General features: G+C 45.6%; 3 protein-coding genes across 3 annotated transcripts; all 3 read right to left on the bottom strand.

Annotated features, from left to right (window-relative positions):
* Nucleotides 1-850: 850 nt before the first annotated feature.
* LOC136357290 (protein ETHYLENE-INSENSITIVE 2-like) lies at nucleotides 851-6438 on the bottom strand. Its single transcript, XM_066312353.1, has 6 exons — nucleotides 6113-6438; nucleotides 5878-5991; nucleotides 5567-5779; nucleotides 4525-4701; nucleotides 1749-4406; nucleotides 851-1606 (listed from the first exon to the last, which is right to left on the bottom strand). Exons 1-6 carry the CDS (start codon nucleotides 6113-6115, stop codon nucleotides 1286-1288), a joined length of 3486 nt encoding a protein of 1161 aa, XP_066168450.1. The 5' UTR covers nucleotides 6116-6438; the 3' UTR covers nucleotides 851-1285.
* Nucleotides 6439-7506: 1068 nt separating this feature from the next.
* Nucleotides 7507-8837, bottom strand: LOC136357291 (peroxidase 5-like). Its single transcript, XM_066312355.1, has 2 exons — nucleotides 8625-8837; nucleotides 7507-8444 (listed from the first exon to the last, which is right to left on the bottom strand). Exons 1-2 carry the CDS (start codon nucleotides 8823-8825, stop codon nucleotides 7695-7697), a joined length of 951 nt encoding a protein of 316 aa, XP_066168452.1. The 5' UTR covers nucleotides 8826-8837; the 3' UTR covers nucleotides 7507-7694.
* A 2125-nt stretch (nucleotides 8838-10962) lies between these two features.
* On the bottom strand, nucleotides 10963-19031 carry LOC107278270 (peroxidase 2). Its single transcript, XM_066312337.1, has 3 exons — nucleotides 18822-19031; nucleotides 13636-13728; nucleotides 10963-11938 (listed from the first exon to the last, which is right to left on the bottom strand). The coding sequence occupies exons 1-3, from the start codon at nucleotides 19029-19031 to the stop codon at nucleotides 11117-11119; spliced, it is 1125 nt and encodes a 374-aa protein (XP_066168434.1). The 3' UTR covers nucleotides 10963-11116.
* Between the last annotated feature and the right edge of the window lie 2483 nt (nucleotides 19032-21514).

Genomic DNA, 21514 nt, shown 5'->3' with positions numbered 1-21514 from the left:
AGACTAACCCTATTCTTTTCTCCAACAAAATTGATAAGCTTTTGGATACTCGTGGCACGCTTTTCTAAACTGCTAAACGGTAGTTTCATGTGAACACTTTCTATATAAAAGTTGTTCTAAAATATCAAATTAATATATTTTTCAAGTTTGTAATGATTAGAACTTAATTAATCACATAATATTATCACCTCGTTTTACGTGAAACACTTAATCTTCATCTTAAAGGAAGATTCAAACACCACCTAAGTTTCTCTCTCCTGATTAGTATTCCCAGAGGTCTCCTTTGCCTTTTGTGCCGTATTTGTTTTGGCTATCTTGTTTTCCCAACATCTAATCGAGAATACTGTGTCGGCCGGGTTGTCAAGTTTCCCGGTACAAATCAAGTCCAAAGGCACAGTTTCTGAACAGGTGATCAGTATCCTCAAAAGCTTCTGAGCAAAGAGAGCATATCCAATTGCACGGCCACAAAGTTTATGGTTTTGTGATAAAATTGTTAGCTATCCTTGCAATTTTGTGAAATGCAAGACTAAACTTGCGGTGAGGCAAATTCAGCAATGGATACTCTCAAGTCTGAACCCCAAAAACATGTTCTTGGGTGAGGTTGCAGTACAGTGCCACTACGCCTGGTGTTTAGAGAAACATTAGGATATAACTAATCCATATCGAGTTAGTATTTCTTTATCTCTATCCATACAAATTATATATATACACCGGTCCCAGAAGCTTAATACAGTAATCCACATATACGGTAGACATCTCCAGCACACGCTATCAAATGCCAACGAGACAAAAAGATCATAAGCTGGAGAAAATGTGAGAGACATGACAGATATTAGATGAACACAAGGAATCTGGAAATCTGGCAAAAGCTTTTTCTCAGTCTTGGCATCCTCTCTGAAGAGAGATTACACAGGGCATTCATTCAGTTTGTCAATGACCCCCAAAAAAAAGGTTAAAATGCAGAGACTAAACTTTACAATGGTGCATCAGCTGACTACATCTGTTGTACATTTTGGTGGTTGTTCTTCTGGCACATGAACAGTTACCATTATACAACACATCACATGCAAAAAAAAAAAAAAAAACAAGAAAGAAACAAAAAAAAACGAAATATGATGGAAGGGACCAGAAGTGTTGGCCAATTCCTCAGGTCCCTGCAAACGTTGTGCAACGAAAAAATCCAGGGCTCAGGGAGGGCAAGCCACCATGGCTGGCTGCCATCCTTGAAGAACAATGGTCAAAGTCCCCCTAAAACGCGACAGGATCACGCTGCCCAGATGCCTTATTATTGTTGTCCCTTGCTCGAGAGCCTCCGCTTGTATCGCTTCAGCACGGAGGCCAGGTTCTCCTTCCCCTTGGGGAAGGCGACATCCCCAGCTGCGGTGCCACTCCTGCCCTTGCGCCCTGAGACTGCGGTCTCCACATCCTTGATCATCTCCAGGACCACAGATGCGGTGGTGAAGGAACCTCGGATTTGCCTTGGAATGGAGTTTGTTGCTACCAGGCTACTGTGGCGCAGGCTGTTGAGCACCCGGATATCTCTGTGAAGGCACGCACACGCGCTGAGAGCACTCCGAGGCTTGGAGAATGCAGGATCCAGGATGCCCTGCATTACATTTGAGCGAAAAAAATGATTGACAGAGTTAGTCTTGTACGTTGAAAATGAGCAGTTTCAGGTTTGCAGTCAAGTCTTGGGCACTGAAAAACAACACTCAAATTCAGACTAGTTCAGGACTGAAATAGCTCACCTGAAGACGGTTGAGAACATAGGTATACTTGCCCCAAAGTTCTGGCCTGCTTTCCACCAGAGACAGGTCTAGCACCCGGCGGATGCACCAGACACCGAAGCTGACAACGAGGGAGGCGCGCCAGATGCAGTCGTCTCCGCAGTTAGGCAGTACGCGCATGTACTGGATGTCTGCCTTATCACATGGTGGTTGCTGAGTATCACCAAGCAGCAGTTGGTTGTCACTGGTTCCTTGTTGCAATAGCTTCTCTACCGCAGCAACTTGATCAATCAGATCTTCGTCGCTGCCACCATTTTGCTTGAACAGCCACCCTGATCCTTCTAGCTTCAGGAGCTTCGAGATGCAGAATCTAAGAGACTGAAGAAGCTTCGCCTCAGACTCCTTGTAAGAGAAATCATCCTTGGTCATGCCACCCGATCTGCCTGCAGGGTTGAACTCGCTTTTAGTGAGCTCCGCACTCGACACACCAAACAGCTGCTCAAAAGGTTGCTTAGCCCAAAGGGATCTTGCACTTGGGTTTGGGCTTTGTTGCATTGAGAAGATATCCCCTGGGAGCTTAGGTGGAGAGAGCTCATCAAACGCCAAGGGAGCTGCAGGCCTGGCCACCGAGTTTGTATACTGAGATCTTTCCGATGCAAGCCTGCTAAGGTACGACTGGGATCCAATGGTACCACCACCCAACTTTGATTCATTCAACAGAGCACTCCTGCTTGCAGCAATCAGTGCAGATATGTCTGGTGAGCTGTGGTACTTCTTTGAGTAAGCTGATGAACCAGCATTTTCATTCCCGTCAAGAGTGGAAGGGACATAATAGGATCTTTCTGCCATCATAGTACCTATCCGGGATGTTGCTGCGATCTGTGAAGGAGTAGCTCCCAATGAAGCAAGCAAGTTCTGGTTACGAGCATGCATGACAGAATCGACATAGGTTGGCACAGCCGATGCAGAAGATTTTGGAAGTCGCTGTGGGTCCAATGGCATGCTAGAGTAAGGATTTCGATTAGCATTCATCTGTTTTAGGTATGATGCGAGCTGATACCCATGAATCGTTGCAGGTTGGTAGAATTGGTTGTTGTCTGCGTATGATGGCGTGCTAAAATTTGAATTTAATCTTGCACCTTGATCGAGTAAGCTGTTGCTTGAACTCTGCAGTTGGGTACTTGGTAACTGCATGCCCTGAGACCAGGCTGATGACCCAATGTTATTGCCCATCTGAAGCCCATATGTCAGATCCAAATTCGACATCTCATTCTTAGTAGACATCAGATCCCTTGAACTTCCCAAGAAGGCAGACCCTTGTAAATTGTCTCGTACCATGGGACTCTTCGGGATTTCATTAGCTTGACTGTCTGCTCTTACAGTTGAGCTAGGTGTTCTTACGTCTAGCCCAAGCAAGATGTCAAACCTTTTAGAGCTAGCTTCTTGAGTGAGTTTCCCATGGTAATCAAAGAGATGCCCCCAGAACTCATCAAGTATGGCTGCTAGTTGCCTCCTTGCTGCACGGCCCAAACCAGATAACCTCGAGAGACTCCCGCTGCCATTGCCTGCATCTGAGCCTTTCCCCCTGCTGAAGGTAAGAGATGGTGGGCCATCATCCGATGCACAGGAAGGATTATTGCCTCCAAGTGACTTGTTGTCAGACTCTAGAATATTTGGAGCCTCCTTATCATTGTCCATCAAAAGAGCTGGTTCTACTTCAATATCCCTTTCGCCTGTGCTCTTGGAGTCCACACTCTCTACTGTACTTTCCTCAGCCACAATAGCATTAGAAATTGGCTCCAGAGGCTCTGGCCAGTCAACAGCAACAACTGATTTTGACTCTTCAGGAATGAATGATGGAGAGTGACAGGATTCAGGAGCGGTAGATGTATGAGCAGTGGAATGTTGAGAATCATGATCAGATTCTATAGCTGTGTCCGAACTATCAATGTAGTCCAGAGCTGATTTCAGACAATCCACAGGCTGAATCCTAGGAGAAGGGACAACATCAGATCTCTGATCTTCCTCATAGGTAACATTGCCCGCACAAGTCTCTTCTCTGTCTTGAGTAGTATTCAAGAGCTCTTTCTGAGAAGGCACAGACCATTCCTGCTGCAATTCAGCTTCATGGCTTCCTGATTTCAGTGGTGTAACAGCCATGTAGAGTGAAAATGCAACAGAGACACAAGCCACCGTGATGAGAACCGTAGATGGAAACACCACAGGGCTTCCAGTATTCCCTTTCAGAGTGTTCAGCCAACCACTGTCACCAAACAGCATTTCTGCCATAAAGATGATATTCGAAAACAGCATGAGGAGAAATGCAAGAAATGTTAATATCTCCAGATGCAAAGACACTCTGTGGGCACCCATTATCAATCTTGATGAGGCAACACGGAAGAGTGGCACGACTGATGATGGAAGGAGCATGGCCTGGATAATCTGGCAGATTATCAGTAATTGGTATATTCCTTCAGCACCTGCAACCTTAGCACAGTACAGAGCAGGAACTATGGCAAAAGCCTTCAGTATCAGATGATGTCCAGAGAGAGGAAGATTAATGCCAAACAAATGCTGCGAAATCACTTGGCTACCAATAGCAGATGTCAACGAGATGATGTGGCTAGAGAAGAGAAGAACCACTAGAAATATAGTTGGAGCCATAGGGTTTACAAATATCTGCAAAATGATAAATGTTAGGTAGTGTATATCACTTTAGGATTGCTACTGAAACAAGATTTCTTCAGCACCAGCTTAGCATATCACAGGGTGAAGTAGTAGGAACTATAGTACTAACCTGGTTCATTAGTTCTACAACATCTTGGAAGGTGAGAAGAAGGGTGTTAGTGGAATCAGCTGCTGCAGAGTTCATTAGAACATGATTCACCAGAAAAATTCCAGTAAAAATAAATAATACTGAAAACAAGTGATCATGAAATAAGGCACCAACGGCAAAGGCAGATCTTTTCTGACCCTGAAAAGAGATTATTTGATTAGCAAACATGGATACAAGCTGAAAAAAAAAGACAACCAAAAGCATAAGACACAAAGGGCAATGAAATGTAGCTGGTTTTGCTGTCAAACTCACTAATGCTATCCATTTTTATACACTTTAGGTAATATATATATCATATACTAGCAAACCTAAGGCAAAGACCTCATGAACACTAGACATTTACCATTAGTGAACCAAAATATGTACACGCGAAAGTAAAAAAGAAAACAAATAGAAATAGGCCACAGTTTTAGGGAACAAACATTTACTCAAGGAACATTCTAGATTTGTGCTTGTCAATCAGAAATAGTATTCCGCATGTGGCACAATAGCTTATTAAATACTATAGTTTCATTGGCCATAATTGTTAGTTAAGCTCCAAACTGGATTAAGTGAGAACAAATTCTTTCACTAACTAACGATGAGCATGCCTAACATAATGCTGCAATTCGCTAGAAGATGTATCTTGGTGTTTTGAAATTAAGTCAATGAACATCACTTCAACTCTGCGCAAACAATTGAAATAGGACAAACCATATCTTTTTCAGTTGGATACAGCGTACCCACAAACCACTGGATCTATTAGAACAAAAACATTCTCCACTACATCCGATATTAGACTGGTATAACTAGTCTAATATAGTGACCCTTGCTATCAGTTTGGAATTTCTGAACTGTTCGAAACACTAGCAAAGCTAGCAACATGTGTCATTGTGTGGTGTAAATAATTGTGGCATGCCATTGACCATTGTCCACCAAATGCCCAAACCCCCCTCACCCCAAATGCATCAAATCAAATATAATTCTAACTATGTAATGGGCACAAAGAAGCATCATAATTTACCTGAACAACTGATGAATGGATGTAAAAGTTGTGTGCCATTACGTTTGCACCAAGAAGAGCCATCAGAGAATAAGCACTTTCACCACTGAGCTTGGGGAAAATTACATTCGTTGTCAGAGGAATTTGTGGTTGGCTGACCAATAAACCAAGAACGTAGCAAAGAAGCGCAAAGCCTGCAATGCAAGCATTTAATGTCCCCACCATCTTCTTTCCCTAGAATAGGTATATGAAAGTAATTGACAAATATTAACTCCAAATCAGATTACAATATAGGTTTGAAGTTTTCTATATGAGATAATCTTCTTCTTTACCAGGTGTGATATAGCATATGGTAGCAGATTAGGAACAACGGTTGCAAAACATATCCCAGTGATGAGATCATCATATTCAAATAGAAGATTGAATCCAAGTGCTATCCCAAAAATCTGAAATTGCCAGATATTACAATCAGAACAAAGCATGTGCAAAACATGCAGCATTTATGGCTGAAATTTCTCAGGCTCAGATCTCATATTAAATATCGAAAAGAGAAGAGGCTGAAAATACCATCGTCAATTCTGATGTCAACAAGGACAATCCTGCTTGAACACCCAGAAAGATGCATGTTGGCCTGCTGTATTCTTGGTGGCAGATCTTTGTTCCATGTGGAAAACACAAAAATGTCAGCAACCTCGAAAGAATTTCACGAACAAAACGAATAACATAGAAGGATCAAAGCACACTGTTTTACAGGGAAAGTTGGTTTTTCCCCCTCCGCAAAATGGCCAGCTAGAAAGGGAACTTGAGATGAGCAAAAGTTCCTTTTCCACCATTTCCGAAAACAAAACACCTCCTTTCTTTGTTTACTATCACAACATATACACCATAAGGGCACCAAAAAAAAAGAATAGGATTCTTTTGCACAAGTATAGTTCCAAGTGAACCATCATTTTCTTTATCAACAGGAATTCACATACGAGATTTAGGACCTTCATTATGAAGATGCTTTTCCTACTCATCAGAATTCGCTCAGAGACTCAATTCAGTATCAAAAACCCATCATCATTTCTACCATTTGCGAAACGACAAACCGATGTCGATCAATTGACTGATCAAGGCCAGAGAGGCTGGACACTTTTAGAGGGTTTGCTCCTACACTTGGTCAATGGGGGCTCACACATTTGCACACTAGTAGAGAAGTGCTTTTTAGTCCTGATTCGTAACCTTTTGTAGACCTGATTTTTTAACCGGGACTACGAATCCGGGACTAAAGATCGCTATCTTTAGTCCCGGCTATCTTTAGTCCCGATTGGTGTTACCAACCGGGACTAAAGAGGTTAGATTCAGTTGCTCCTTTATTCTTTTCTTTTCTTCATTGTTGTTTTTAATATATTGATTTCACTCCATCCCATCCCAAAAATCCCAAATCAATCATCCCCGAATTGCCTCCAAATCCTCAAATCGATCATCTCCAAATACATCATAAAATCTTAAAAAAAATTACATCACAACTTCTACAAAATTCATCACAAATGCATCACATATTCACATCACACACAAATCTCAGATCCAAATCACAAATTCTCCAAAAATAATAATAATAACGGCGTTTTCGCTTAGTGGTTACAAGAGCCTCAGTAGCACCTGAGGTCTTGGGTTCGACTCCCCATGGGAGCGGATTTTCTAAGATATAACGGCGTTGTGCTTTTAGTGGTAGGCGACATATCCGTCGACAACGAGGTGCCTATGGTGACTTCGTCAATCTCAAGGATTTGCCGGCCCAGTTTTCGAAGATGCTTATAGGGGTAGGGTTTGCGTGCGTGTATTCATAGATGTGAGTGCGTGTGCGTTGTGAGTATCTACATTGCACTGTGTAATTCTAAAAAAAAAAGCCCCAAATCTTTTACATGAGCCATACAACCAAAATACTATAACCAGAGTGAATAACAAATTAAGGTGGTTAATTTTCCTCCTCTTATAGAACAAGGTGGCAATAAAAAATTGCAACATGAATGGTGTGTGTGCATGGTGTAGATTGGAGAACAAAAACGTTTAATTAGCACAAGGTGCAAACTTGCCACTAAGCAAAAACGGCACGCACACCAATGGCACAAGTGCGTTCTTCACTCGAGCCAGCCAGTATAGCTTTTTAGCTGTTGGTGACGTTGCAGAACCTCCTGACCTCCCCCCGCGCCCCGGTGAGCACCTCGATGCCGCCCATCTTCACCATCGACGCCGCAAACCGCGCCATCCACGCGGTCAGGTCGCCGGCGTTCTCCCTGACCTTCTCCGCCGTGTCGTTCTGGCCGGTCAGCAGCGCCGCGTCCGACGTGAACAGCACCCGCCCGGCGAGCGCGTTCTTGAAGTACTGGTTGCCCAGCGTCGCCGGCGACACGGGGCTGTTGTTCACCACGCCGTCGTCGGCGGCGCTGCCGTCAGGGCACGCCGCCCTCAGCGCCGCCGCGTAGCTCGCGTCCAGGGACGCGTCCACCGTCGGGTACAGCCGGTTCTTGAACCCGGAGCAGTGCGCGGTGCCGATGGAGTGCGCACCCGAGAGCGCCACCAGGTCGTCGACGGTGAGCCCCTTGGCGGCGAAGCTCTGGACGAGCTCCCCGGCGTCGAAGAACGGCGACGGGATGCTGGAGAAGACGGAGAAGGCGGACGACACGTTGCCGTCGCGGCTGCCGGCGGGGACCGGGTAGACGAAGCCGCCGGACTTGGCCACCGAGTCGCGGGCGGCGAAGGCGAGGATGTCGGCGCAGGAGACCTTGCCGGGGCAGACGGCCTCGACGGCCGCCTTGATCTTGTTCACGGCGTCGTACCCGCGGAGCGGGATCGCTGTCTTCTCCGGCGAGCCGTTTGCCTTCGTGGGATCAAGAAGGATGGACGCATCACAACCCTGCATGATCAAAAAACAAAAAAAAAAAAACTTCGTTTACATTTTTTTTGGGGACAAAATGAAGTAATTAACCATCAATATCTAAGCTTTGCTTGCAGTAATATATCTTGTGAGAAATTAAAACTGCTATCAATTCATAGTTGAAAAACTAAATTAACTTGTGGTTAGCAATTACATTACCATGACAAAGCAATCATGGAAATGCAAACGCAGCAGCGCCGGGGCCATGGAAGGGTCAGCATCGATCAAGCCGTAGACGACATTGCTGATCGTCTGCTCGGCATTTGGGCACGACGAGCCGTAGAAATTGTACTGCAGACTTGCAGTTGATATGGAGATGAGGCTCATAGCCTGGAAGGCTACCATGAGAATTAGCTTCATCCCCCTGCTGAACATTCTGAATTCTGACAAGGTTGTTCACTAGGAGACAGCAAAGAAACGCCTGAAACCGAATGAATATATGTGTAGTGATCGCTACCTCAAAGGATTGGTTGATGTTTGATGATGTGACAGGCAAACATTCGATGTATTTATAGGTACAAATGGATGTGCAAATTGATCATTGATAATTGAGCTACTCCTTTTGAATGAGGAGATTGATTAAATAAGAGATTTGAGGAATATTTGGAGAGCAATCATCAGAATAGTTATTTGCCAGTTCTTGTTGTCTAACAACATGGGGAGCAAAACAGCTAGTAACTGATAAAACGTGTAGGCGTTGACATCGATCCATACCTGGCGTTGTGACGGTGAACTTAATTTAAATTCGGCTGGAGCTATATAGAGTAAATTAATTGGCCGTCCAGATGCATCATGCATGTGTCAACCGAAGCACAGTATTTGATGGAAGGATGCATGGCGGAGCTAGAAAGATTTTTGAGCCCAGACAAATTTCAATATAACTGATATTTGCTATAGAAATTTCATCATCTATTTACTCATTAATATTAAAATTTTGTGTAGTTTTCGCTAACGAGCCCAAGCAGCCGCCCGGTGGCTAGTTCCGCCCCTATGAAGGAGGTCAGTTTATTTGGTCGATTTGACAACATGTATCTTTATTTCAATTCAAATGCTGTTACCTAAGAGCGATGTATTTGTAGAATTTCTTTCCATGTACAGTAGTAAATTAATTAACTTTCACGTCAAAAGCTTGTGTTAAGCGTATCCACTGGAAAGGACGCTAACGCCATACATATCTTTAGGATTTTGAGGGAACTATAGCAGGCATGTTCGCTAGCTCAAATATAATCGAGATTATAGTGGTCTCATCAATATTTAATCACTCCATTACTGTTATCTAGCATCCGAACCAGGCTAGATTAATTAAACATTTTCTTATTTGACTTCCCTTTTGTTTAAGAGGTCCTGTTGACTGGTTGGGAAGCAGCTAACCTACGTTCATCCCAGCCGTGTGTCAGATCACGTCAACTACTGGGCCTATCAATTGGCAGGTGCAAAGCGAGCGACCAATAGACTAGCAACCCCGAAAATTTCCATGTACATGCATGGATCTAAACAAATGTGTTTCAACATGTTTTTGGACCCCATTTTTCAAAAGTTCTCATCTGCACTCTCTATTGATTTGGCTAGAACAAATTTATTTTTTTCTCCCATAAGTGTTCGATGATAATCATGTCAACTGCAAATCAGTACTACAAAAAGACACATAAAAGTCAGTATTATAGGTGCCGGAATAACTAAAACCGGCACCTATTATGCTTTTCCCACCCACCGGAGCGCCCGCGGGGGGCGCTAAAGGGAAAAATTGGCACCTTTAAGTATTTATAAGTGCCGATTTTGAAAAAAGTCCGACAACTATACTATAGATGCTGGTTTGTTTATGTGTGTTCATCTTGTGTTCTTGATGTTCATGTGTGTTCTTAGATATTCATGTTGTGTTCTTGTGTTCTTAGATGTTCATGTGTGTTCTTAGACGCCTCAAGTGCAACCACCCCAAATTCTTAGATCCAGTCTATGGAAGTCGCGGCTGCCACGTATGTCATCCATCTCATCTCCTGGCTTGGAACCCATGGATTGTTGGCTTTAATACCATATTGTTACGAACCCACTCTATGTGATTTAGTGAATTCCAGCACAAGCACACAATTCTTCCTCCAACACTTGATACACGAGTATTTGGGGATACAAATGGGAGAAATGGAATCAAGACTGAGAATTAGCAGTAGATTGGAGAAGAAGAGATAGCCAGGGATTGAAGAGAAGAGAGATACAGAGGTTGAAGAAGAGAGAGCATCGGAAGGAAGAACTCAGGTTTCATCTATTTTGTTCGATCCTCCCATCTGTTGGATCTGCTCCTTTTGTAACGGCTTGAATGATTGGCTTATCGCAGCGGATTGAGCCTAGCTAGCCATGGGCTCAATATGTATACCGATTCAGCCCAGTTACATGACAATCCACGAGTACTAAATATGTATGGGATTTAGTCTATGCACTAACAGATGCAAAATCAGGGACGAAGGTAGTAACAATTCATAACAGGTAAATATATGGGTAACCACAAATACAAATACTTTATATTATACTGGAGTAGTCTTTTTTTTTCGAGTACAAGGTTTTCTGTATTTTAGAACGATGAGATATAACAAGAAAACATATGGCTACGACCACATCGTCTGCATGCATGTACGTAACCCCCTGCATAAGTGGCCGAATTAGCTCTTGCTGTGGTTGATGGCGCCGCACTTGTTCCTGATCTCCCCCTTGCTCCCCACCGGCATGGGCAGCTTGCTGAGCTTGAGCAGCGAGGCGGCGAAGTCGTGGTCCCAGAGGGCGGCGTTGTCGGCGTACTCGCGGACGTGGCCGCGCGCCTCGTCCTGCGTCAGCAGCTGCCAGTCCGAGTTGAAGTTGACCACCTTGTCGAGGTTGTTGCGGTAGTAGGTGTTGTCCAGGGCGCTGACCGGCCGCAGCTTGCCGACGAACGCCGGCATGAACCTCGCCACGGTGGCGAGGTCCTCGTCGCGGGCGTTGTTCACCACCGCAGGGTCGGCGCCGCCGCCGCGGGAGCACCTGTAGTTGAGCAGGTTGCGGTAGGACGGGGTGATCTGGTCGGGCGGCGCGGCGAGGCGGGCGGTGAAGGAGGAGCAGTGGCCGTCGCCGACGGAGTGCGCGCCGGAGAGGACGACGAGCTCCTCGACGGTGAAGTTCTTGCGGGCGAAGTTGTCGATGAGCTGCCGGATGGTGAAGGTGGGATCCGGGAGCTCCGCCTGGGCCTCGTAGGCGGAGGAGACGACGCCGTCGAGGCGGCCCGCGGGGACGTCGAAGCGGACGCGGCCGTTGCTGAGGATGCTGCTGGCGTCGCGGGCGGCGAAGATGAGGATGTCGGCGCAGGAGACCACGCCGGGGCACCTCCTCTCGAGATCGGCCTTGATCTCCTCCAGGATGTCGAATCCTTCCAGCCCGATGCTCACCGGCGCTGCCGTCTCAGGACGAGGGTTCTCGTCGGACGCGTTAAGGAGGACGGAACCATCGCAACCCTGCAATACTCATGCATGCATGCATGCATTGTGCAACCACTCATTAGTCCCAAGTGCTTCAAAGCTACTAGTACCTCCTTAGTGCTTCAAAACTACTACTCCTTTTCACTATATAAGTTGTTTTGGTCCTCTGTTTCGTACTCCCTTCATTACTTTTTATAGTTATATTTTATCTTAATACACCGATCAAAGATAAGTAATTTTACTTATCATCCATTTAAATATGCTACTAGTTATTTCTCGTAAACAAGCGATTTATTAATATATTTACATTTCTCGATGCCTATATAGCCAATATTGCGTGGAAGAATGGAGAGTCACGCATTAAATTCCGGAAAAGCTGCGCGAGTTAAGCAAATAGCGCGCACTTTTTTTATTGAGAAAGGACTCGTCGTTTGTGTTTTTTCTGTTAGGCCCACATCTTTTTCCCTTTTTTTTCACGTTTTGTTTTTTTAGTTATTTTCTATTTTTGTGTTATTACTTTGAACTCAAAATTTTAAACTTTTAACTGATATTTGAATACTTTCAATTCAAATTTGAAACGTTTTCAATCCATATTTGAAAACTTTCATCTCAAATTTAAAAACTTTCCACTCAAAATTTGAAACTTTCAATCTAGATTTGAAAATTTTCAACCCAGATTTAAAAACTTTTAACTCAAAATTTAAATTTTTTAAAGTCAAATTTTGGAACTTTCAACTTTTCATCTTAAATTTGAAAAATTTTCAACCCAGATTTGAAAACTTTCAACTCTGATTTGAAAACTTTCAACTTCGACTTGAAAACTTTCAACTCTGATTTGAAAACTTTCAACTCAGATTTAAAAGTTTTCAACTTGAGATTAAAAACTTTCAACTCAGATTCGAAAACTTTCAACTTAAGATTTGATAACTTTCAAATCAAAATTTAAAATTTTCAAGTTAAAGATTTAAAAATTTTCAACTCAAAACATTTTTTGAAAAAATATGTGTGCTAAAGATTAAAAAAGTAATAAGACAAAAGCGAAAAAAAAGATAAAAGAAAAAGGCAAAAAAATCGCAAAAAAATCTTGCGAAAAAAAAGAAAAAAAGAAGCCTGATGGGCTTCCGGGCCGGGGCCAACAGGCGGGCGCGCGCCAATTAGCCACCCCCATGAAATCCAAGAAAGTCATTAAAAGAATAGGTGGTTGGATTGAAATATGCCTATCAAAAGTAAATTTTTTAGATTTGGAATATGATGGAGAGAGTATTATAACTCATTTTAATTTTTTTTCAAACCTTTTTAAGTTTGATTAAGTTTATGAAAAATTTTAGCAACATTTACAACACCAAATTAATATCATTAAGATTAACATTTAATACATTTTGATAATATAATATTTTCTTTGTGCTGAAAAAGTTACTATATTTTTCTATAAATTGAAAGTTTGACTAGGAAAAAAAATAGAATGACTTATAATGAGAAATAGAGGTAATATAAATGAATTCACTCATAAATCCATTTAAAACCCGAAACAATTTATAATATGAAATAGATGAAGTACCGATATGTACTCACTCCGTTACACAATGTAAGTCATTCTATCATTTCCCATATTCATATTGATGTTAATGAATCTAGATAGGAAATGTATATATCTAGATTCATTAACATTAATATGAATGTGAGAAATGATAGAATGACTTACATTATTAAACGGAGGAAGAAACAAAATATACCCTGACAAAACAATCATGGAAGATGAGACGGATGAGGGAGCCGCCTATGCCGCGGTCCTGTATGATAGTGTGGAGATTATGGGTATCCCATATCTACACGGCGATGGTATTCGAACTGGGTACAGGATACCTAATGTAGATAGAATATCTTATCTGTATCTCGGGTTTGTTTCTTAACTTGTGTATCAAGGAAACACCCAGAGACTTAGTCGGTTACGACTGTATTTTATCTGTATCTTCATATTCCGTTAGGAATATAGATTATCTTTTGTAATCCGGACTCCTTCCCATATATAAGGGGGGTCCGGGCGCCTCTAGGGGCATATGCTGATTTTTTCCCGAATCATACAATCAATAATACACTCGGCGGATTCATCCCCGGACAGGAGTAGGGTATTACTTCTTTTATAAGAAGGCCTGAACCTGTATAAATCCTTTGTTTCCAAACCCATACACTTTCCTAGCTTGATAGCCACCCCCTTTTATTATTGCCGAAATCTAGTTTCGACAGTTGGCGCGCCAGGTAGGGGTAGCGTCAAGCTTTTTCGCCGATCAGTGCAATGGGTTCCATCTCCGGCATCGACGACCTCGTCTTCCCACCCGGGCAGACGTTTCGGTTCGGCAGCCTCGACTTCATCACCAACAACTTCGGCAAGATTTCTCTCCTCGACTCGGAATCAGACCAGTCGGGAGAGAACCGGCTTTCGGTCCCGTTTGGATTCCCGAACGCGGCTGAAAGCTATTTCAAGACCACCTCAACCGAGTCGGCTTCAAACCACTCGGCCGAGATCGCATCTTCTCCAACGATACCAGATCAGGATGATGGGGCTTACCCACCGGTCCTGATGAAGCTCCCCGACGATTTAGCGGCCGTCTTCACCACGACAGCGCCTTCATCCCGTAGGCCTAGGCGGAAGTCGGCTTCAACACCGATTTCGCCTAGCTTCAGGGAAGTCGGCGTCATCCTCCAACCACTCGGCACGGTTTCGACGGATCAGCTGGATGACTACAACAGCTCTCCCACCGTCGACTCACGTCCTACTGACATCGTGGAGTACGACGAATTTAGTTCTCGCTACAACGACTTCGACGACTTCGACGACTTCGACGGAAGCCTAGATGACAACTACACCCCTCTCTACTTTGGCGTTTTCATGGCCAATAATGAGACGGAGGAGCAACGCCAAGCCAGGGAGAACGAAGAACGTCGCCGACTGGAGGAGGAGCATCAAGCGCAAGAACAAGAACGGCTACGGCGTGAGCAGCAGGACCGTGAGCGGACCGCGAAGGAGGCTGAGGATCGACGTCAACGAGCTTTGGAAGCAGGGCGCCGAGCGCGTGATCTCATCGGCCAGCAAGATGTCGAAGGGACACCGGTTTTCCGCACCCCTCAACAGAATGCGGTTGCCGCGATCACCCTTCTCGACACCCTCCTCAACCAAAACGAGCTCAATCAATCCGACCACGTCGTCAACATCTTGAACCAGACGAAGACCATGATTGCGGCGACGGTCCCAGTTAACTCCGAAAGCGTCCACACGCCGACTGGCAGCCGGGTCCCCCACTTCCGATCTCATGACTACCGTCATCCAAGCCTCAGCATTACTGGAGCAGGATCCAATCGCAGGAGCAGGGGCCACGACGAGCGGTCTGTTCACTCGCCTCCCGAACTTCATAGGGAGCGCCGAGTGGAACGGCCTCGCTCACCACCTCGTCGCCGCCCCATCGATCTTCGCGACACAATCACGCAGCGCCGAGCAGCTCGAGGCTATCATCACTCGCCGGATCGCCGCGACGACGACCTTGACGGAGTTGCAGCCTTCACCGACGACCTGCGTCGAGTGGATTGGCCAGCCGGCTTCAAACCGACTGGAATAGAGAAGTATGACGGCACCACTAACCCCGAATCGTGGCTTACCGTCTACGGTCTCGCAATCCGCGCAGCAGGAGGAGACAACAAGGCCATGGCGAACTATTTACCAGTGGCTTTAGCGGATTCCGCCCGATCTTGGCTCCATGGATTGCCCCGTGGTACAATTGGATCTTGGGCCGAACTACGCGACCACTTCATCGCCAACTTCCAAGGCACCTTCGAGCGTCCCGGCACACAATATGATCTTTACAACGTCATTCAGAAGTCCGGAGAATCTCTTCGAGATTACATCCGGCGATTTTCTGAACAACGTAACAAGATCTCCGACATCACCGACGACGTCATCATCGCCGCATTCACCAAAGGGATTCGCCACGAAGAATTGGTCGGCAAATTCGGGCGCAAACCTCCCAGAACAGTCAAGCTCATGTTTGAAAAAGCCAACGAGTACGCCAAAGCCGAAGACGCCGTCACCGCATCGAAGCAGTCGGGTCCCAGTTGGAAGCCGAAAAATACGCCGGCTACGGGAGGAGGTGGAAGTAACAATCATAAGGACCGCAAGCGCAAGCCTGAGGAACTTGTTGCAACCGCCGCTCACTCTTCTCGACAGCGTTCGCGCGTCAACACCTTCGACAAGATCATGAACTCCCAATGCCCGCATCATCCAAACTCCAACCACGTGGCCAAAGAATGCTTCATCTACAAGCAGTTCGCGGAGCAGTACACCAAGTCTACTCGGAAGAACTCCGACGAGGAACAAAGCACGTCAAGGAAGAAGGACGACGGCGACACCCCGGCTGGATTTCAAGACCACCGTAAGGAGCTCAATCATATTTTCGGCGGCCCCATGGCTTATGAGTCTAAAAGGAAGCAAAAGCTGACCGAACGGGAGATCAATGCTGTTCAGCCCGACACACCCCAGTATCTTCGATGGTCAGAGATTGCAATCAAGTTTGACCGCTCGGATCATCCTGACCGAGTGGTCCACCCGGGGCGGTACCCCCTGGTACTAGACCCAGTGGTCCGTAATGTCAAGCTTCGCAGAACCCTCATTGATGGTGGCAGTGCACTCAATATCCTCTTCGCCAAGACTTTGGATGATATGCAGATCCCTCGCTCCGAGTTAAAACCAAGCAATGCGCCTTTTCATGGAGTAATTCCAGGATTATCCGCAACTCCACTCGGCCAGATCACTCTCCCGGTCACTTTTGGCACTCGGGAAAACTTCCGCACAGAGAATATCAGCTTTGAAGTTGCCGATTTCGAGACAGCATACCATGCCATACTCGGACGCCCGGCGTTAGCCAAGTTCATGGCCGTCCCGCACTACACATACATGATGATGAAGATGCCTGGTCCCCGAGGAGTCCTAACCCTACGGAGCGACATCAAGCAAGCTGTCACATGTGACAAGGAGAGTTGTGATATGGCCCAAACCCGCGAGATGGCGTCTGCCCGAGAGGAAATCCGACTGGCTGCAACCACGGTGAGCGAAGGAGAAGTGCCAGCTGCCAAGATTTCAAAAAGTGGGGAAACCGAAGCCGAGACTAAAAAGATTCCCTTAGATCCTTCCGATCCTACCAAAACTGCTGTAATAGGCGCCGAGTTAGATTGTAAATAGGAAAGCGCGCTCATCACCTTTCTTCAAAATAATAAAGATATCTTTGCGTGGAAACCTTCGGATATGCCCGGTATTCCCAGAGAGGTGATTGAGCACTCCTTACATGTCAAAGAAGACGCCAAGCCTATTAAACAACGACTCCGCCGATTTGCACAAGACAGGAAGGACGCGATCAAGGAGGAATTGACCAAGCTGTTAGCAGCAGGCTTCATCAAAGAAGTCCTTCATCCCGACTGGCTGGCTAACCCAGTCCTGGTTCGGAAAAAGACAGGGCAATGGCGCATGTGTGTCGATTACACTGACCTTAACAAATCTTTCCCAAAAGATCCTTTCGGGTTGCCTCGCATTGACCAGGTAGTTGACTCAACCGCCGGCTGCGAACTTCTCAGTTTTCTGGATTGCTACTCGGGGTATCATCAGATCCGACTGAAGGAATCCGACTGCTTGAAGACTTCATTCATCACGCCTTTTGGGGCATACTGCTACGTCACCATGCCGTTTGGATTAAAAAACGCAGGAGCAACTTATCAACGTATGATCCAAAGATGCTTCTCAACGCAGATCGGCCGCAACGTTGAAGCCTATGTGGATGACGTAGTCGTCAAGACCAAGCAAAAGGATGATTTGATCTCGGATCTAGAAGAAACCTTTGCAAGCATCCGTGCTTTCAGGATGAAATTGAATCCTGAAAAGTGCACCTTCGGAGTACCGTCAGGGAAGCTGCTTGGTTTTATGGTGTCTCATAGGGGCATCCAAGCCAACCCGGAGAAAGTTACTGCTATCCTCAACATGAAACCGCCAAGCACCCAGAAAGACGTTCAGAAGCTGACTGGATGCATGGCGGCGCTCAGCCGATTCGTTTCAAGACTTGGCGAGCGGGGGATGCCCTTCTTCAAGCTACTGAAGAAAACAGATAATTTCCAATGGGGACCCGAAGCACAGAAGGCTTTCGAAGATTTCAAACAACTCCTCACCAAGCCACCGGTCTTAGCTTCACCACACCCGCAGGAGCCGTTGTTGCTGTATGTATCAGCCACCTCCCAGGTCGTGAGCACAGTCTTGGTTGTCGAGCGTGAGGAAGAAGGCCATGTCCAGAAAGTTCAGCGACCAATCTACTTCGTCAGCGAGGTCCTAACCGACTCCAAAACGAGGTACCCTCAGGTTCAGAAGCTGTTATATGGTATTTTAATTACTACCAGGAAGCTGTCTCATTACTTTCAAGGTCACTCGGTAACGGTGGTCACATCATTTCCACTCGGCGATGTACTGCACAACCGCGAAGCAAATGGGCGGATTGCTAAGTGGGCTTTGGAGTTGATGTCTTTGGACATATCATTCAAGCCCCGCACTTCAATCAAGTCTCAAGCGTTAGCTGATTTTGTCGCCGAGTGGACCGAGTGCCAAGAGGATACCCCCGTGGAGAAAATAGAGCACTGGACCATGCATTTTGACGGGTCAAAAAGACTTTCAGGCACTGGAGCTGGAGTGGTTCTGATTTCCCCAACTGGAGAAAGACTAAGTTATGTGCTTTGGATACATTTTTCGGCGTCTCACAACGTCGCCGAGTACGAGGCGCTCCTTCATGGGCTACGGATTGCAATTTCCCTAGGGATAAAGCGTCTAATTGTCCGAGGTGATTCACAGCTGGTTGTCAACCAAGTTATGAAAGAGTGGTCCTGCATTGACGACAACATGATGGCATATCGACAAGAGGTACGCAAACTGGAGGATAAGTTCGACGGGCTTGAGCTCAGCCATGTTCTTCGACACAACAATGAAGCTGCCGATAGACTTGCCAACTTTGGATCCAAGCGCGAGGCAGCGCCATCTGATGTTTTCGTCGAACACCTTTATTCGCCGACAGTACCTCACAAAGATGCTACTCAAGTTGCGGACACTCATGACATAGCTATGGTTGAAGCTGACTGGCGAGAGCCCCTCATACGATTTTTAACTTCCCAAGAGCTCCCTCAAGATAAAGATGAAGCCGAGCGGATTTCAAGGCGGAGCAAACTTTATGTTATGCATGAAGCCGAGTTATACAAGAAAAGCCCTTCAGGAATTCTGCAACGCTGCGTATCTTTAGAGGAAGGGAGACAATTGTTGAAGGACATACATTCTGGGATATGCGGAAACCATGCTGCAGCGCGTACCATTGTTGGCAAAGCTTACCGGCAGGGTTTTTTCTGGCCTACTGCAGTGTCCGACGCCGACAAAATTGTGCGCACATGTGAAGGTTGCCAATTTTTTGCCAGACAAATTCATCTACCAGCTCAAGAGTTGCAGACTATCCCGCTGTCTTGGCCGTTTGCGGTTTGGGGGCTCGACATGGTCGGCCCGTTTAAAAAGGCAGTCGGCGGTTACACGCACCTCTTTGTGGCCATTGACAAATTTTCCAAGTGGATCGAAGCTAAGCCTGTTGCCACGATTACAGCAGATAATGCTCGCGATTTCTTCATCAACATTGTGTACAGATTCGGAGTACCCAATCGGATCATCACCGATAATGGCACACAATTCACCGGCGGAGTTTTCAAAGACTTTTGTGAAGATTTTGGAATCAAGATTTGCTATGCCTCAGTAGCACACCCAATGAGCAATGGACAGGTGGAGCGAGCTAATGGCATGATACTTCAAGGGATTAAAGCTCGAGTTTTTGACCGGCTTAAACCCTATGCCGGCAAATGGGTGTCACAGTTACCATCAGTACTTTGGTCTTTGCGTACTACGCCCAGTCGGGCCACAGGCCAGTCACCTTTTTTCCTTGTCTACGGGGCAGAAGCAATGTTGCCGAGTGAAGTCGAGTTCGAATCTTTGCGCTTCCGTAATTTCCGTGAAGAACGCTATGAAGAAGACCGAGTGGACGACTTGCACCGACTGGAAGAGGTCCGCGAAGCAGCTTTGATTCAGTCAGCTCGGTACTTACAAGGGTTGCGACGTTATCATAATCGCAATGTTCGATCTCGTGCCTTTCTAGTCGGCGACCTGGTTTTACGGAAAATTCAAACCACACGAGATCGGCACAAGTTATCTCCTCTATGGGAAGGGCCATTTATTATCTCTGAAGTTACCCGGCCAGGTTCATATCGACTCAAGCGCGAAGACGGCACTCTCGTCGACAACTCTTGGAACATTGAACATCTTCGTCGCTTCTACGCTTAACTTTATCATTGTATTTCCCTATTTTGACTGTCAAACATCAAGTTTTCTCCTTGAAGTTGTCAGTCGGGGGCTATCATCATAATAATGGAGTGTGATTTTTTATCAATTCAGTTTGCTTACTCGGTTTATCATTGCCTTGTTTGGTTTTTCTACTTAGTTTGCGAGGACTGAAAGTTTTTAATAGCTTCTTTGGGTTTTAGGCTCAACAAAGCTTAGCAAAAACTTTTAAGAAATCAAAAACTTCGCAAGAATCATCAAGCACAGCATAAATACACCAGTATTGTACAAATTGAGCCTCCATGTATTACATTCAAACTCAGTCAGAATCAGTCCTTTCATCATCAGAGTTATCATCGCTCGGCTGAAGATCATTGTTGCGGAATTGTTCTACAACATCACTTGCAATCTTGTCAGCCGCACTCTGAGCATTGCTGATAAGATCAAGGGCAGCCTCTTCACTTGTCCCGTCTGCAAATCCATCAATGGTATCGACTTCAATTCTCGGGTACAAGGATTTTGTCATCGCCAAGGCCATGCCAGCTCCCATACTTCCAGCTTTCTTGATATTCTTGAAATATACTTCCGGAGCAACACTCAGCTTGTCAAATATTTCGGTTGCGTCGAGTGCACTCGGACCACCATTATTGAGGAACATGGCTTGGATAATTGGTGCAGCGGCATTGGCGACGTTATCCCTTGCTCCTTCAAGCCTCTTGATCTTACCAACCAGGACGTCAAACTGAGCTTGAGATTTGATCTTGCGTTCTGCAAAACACATTTATGATGAGCATCTGTTGCATTATAAGGAGAGAAGCTCAGATTGTTAGCTGGCGTTACCTTCGACTTCCTTCAAGGCTGAGTCCCTTTGCGCAGCTAGTTCTGTCTTGTCTCTCTCCAGGGCTTCAATTTGCTTCACCATCTGTTCCATCCTGGCAGCTTGCGCTGTTTGAAATTCAGATGGTTGAGGATACCGTTATGCCAGTTTAAACCGATGAAACAGATCTGGATGATTACCTTTTGATGAACCACTTAGTTCGAAGTTTGCATCCTGGAGCTGGGCGATTCGGTCCCTTAACTCTTTCTCTGTCTTTTTGGCGCACTCCTTGGCCTCATGCAGCTGGTCCCTAACTGCTTCTAGAGTTCCCAAATGAGGAACCAGCTTTTCCAAAGTTGTAGTCTTGGCCTCATTGCGAAGATGGATTCTCTGCATGATGGGTCATGGT

Source organism: Oryza sativa, chromosome 7 (genome assembly GCF_034140825.1).
Source record: "Oryza sativa Japonica Group chromosome 7, ASM3414082v1".
NCBI lineage: Eukaryota > Viridiplantae > Streptophyta > Magnoliopsida > Poales > Poaceae > Oryza > Oryza sativa.
Note: the sequence above shows the minus strand (reverse complement) of the source record. Positions and strands in the feature narration are given on the sequence as shown.